We start from the raw sequence: 1,432 nt of genomic DNA, 5'->3' as shown, positions 1-1,432 counted from the left end.
GGCGAGGTTTGATCAGATCCTGGAGTTTCGACTGCCCAATCATCAAGCCAGAATAAAGCACGAGAACCTTGAAAATACAAGAGGGTACATTACCTGCCCAAATAAGAATGGGGCAAATACAAAATAAAATCTAGTTTCCATTTACCTTTCAATCTGGTAGGCTTCATATAATCTTCCTGCACGACAAGGGCAACAAATTAGCTCTAATCATTTCAAAACAATCCCTTCCTCTAAGCAGGGAGACCGAATAGTACAATGTCAAGATGAACAAAATTGAGTTCTGTTAAAGACACAAACATCATTTACGCTTACTAGCAAAAAATAAGCAGTAAGGCCGATTGAATTGATAAGATTAGGTATTCGATAAGCAAAATTGTATCATGTACACTTTTTACGAATGCAGCATCGGTACAAAATGTCTTCTTGCAAGGCATAAGCATTCTTTTTGACGATTCACTATATGCTTATAAAGACTTAGCAATGGTAATAAAAATGTAAAAAGAATTGTTTTGTAGAACATTTCCACATATAGCACTCAGCAGGTCACCTCCGGGCATTAAGGGGCCTTCAAAATTTCTCTTCGTAGACCCGTTAAATTGAATGCAGTCTGGATCCAAGTGGCATCATGTCAACTAAACTCCGGAAAAGGATTTCACAAAAATTTTCACATGCGAAAAAGTTCGGAGAACACTGATTAAGTACGAACTGGCTTCCTTCTAGAATCAGCTAGTCGTGAGCATCACAAACACTCCAAATAATTACTTGACACCAGATGAGAAACCTTGTCTTGGAGTAAAGCCAGCCTGTTGCATCCTGTAAGACCTTCCATTACCAGCGTGTTTACTATCCGACGGTGGTGGTCCAAGAATCCCAGACGAGTTTTGGTCAGGTATTCTTGTGCCATTACTTGAAGGTCTTTGATGCGGATACTGAACAAGAGAGGCATCGACTTCAGCCCCTGCTCCGGCTCGTTTCCTTCGTTTCCAAGCTTCAAATTTATCCACATCAATATCCCTGTGCATAAATGCAGCTGTTTGATGCCCAGGAGCAGAACTATTGATGCCGGAAGGTCCCACACCTGTTGCCACCTGTTGCTCCTGTTTAAGTTTGGAATAAATTTGTTGAAGTCTCCCACCAGATAAATTTGAAAAGGTTGATACATAATTCCATAATCGTGTAGTCATCCCTGCGACAGAATTACTTCATTAAACACTTTTGCCTTAAAGCTAATATACGAACACACTAATAAAAGATAACAGATTTGTGATCTTCATACTCTCTTCCACACATGGGGTACAGCCATCCACAGAGAGAGAGAGAGAGAGAGAGAGAGAGAGAGAGAGAGAGAGAGACGAGGGGCGAGGGGGTCAAGAAAAGATTGAAAATACATACTTTCTTGCCTATAGGGTCCATGTTCATATTCTGAAACAAT

General features: G+C 40.5%; 1 protein-coding gene across 1 annotated transcript; it reads right to left on the bottom strand.

The window, feature by feature from the left end:
• Positions 1 to 312: 312 nt before the first annotated feature.
• Positions 313 to 1,426, bottom strand: LOC111375683 (protein CHROMATIN REMODELING 5-like). The gene is made up of 2 exons (XM_022998550.1): positions 1,393 to 1,426; positions 313 to 1,186 (listed from the first exon to the last, which is right to left on the bottom strand). Exon 2 carries the CDS (start codon positions 1,182 to 1,184, stop codon positions 759 to 761), a length of 426 nt encoding a protein of 141 aa, XP_022854318.1. The 5' UTR covers positions 1,185 to 1,186; positions 1,393 to 1,426; the 3' UTR covers positions 313 to 758.
• Positions 1,427 to 1,432: the final 6 nt, after the last annotated feature.

The sequence above is a fragment of the Olea europaea genome, unplaced genomic scaffold (genome assembly GCF_002742605.1).
Source record: "Olea europaea var. sylvestris unplaced genomic scaffold, O_europaea_v1 scaffold14027, whole genome shotgun sequence".
NCBI lineage: Eukaryota > Viridiplantae > Streptophyta > Magnoliopsida > Lamiales > Oleaceae > Olea > Olea europaea.
This window is presented reverse-complemented; position numbering and strand designations above follow the sequence as displayed.

Coding starts and splice junctions, on each gene's coding strand:
- LOC111375683 (XM_022998550.1), bottom strand. CDS start 1,184: ATGACTACACGATTATGGAATTATGTATCAACCTTTTCAAATTTATCT.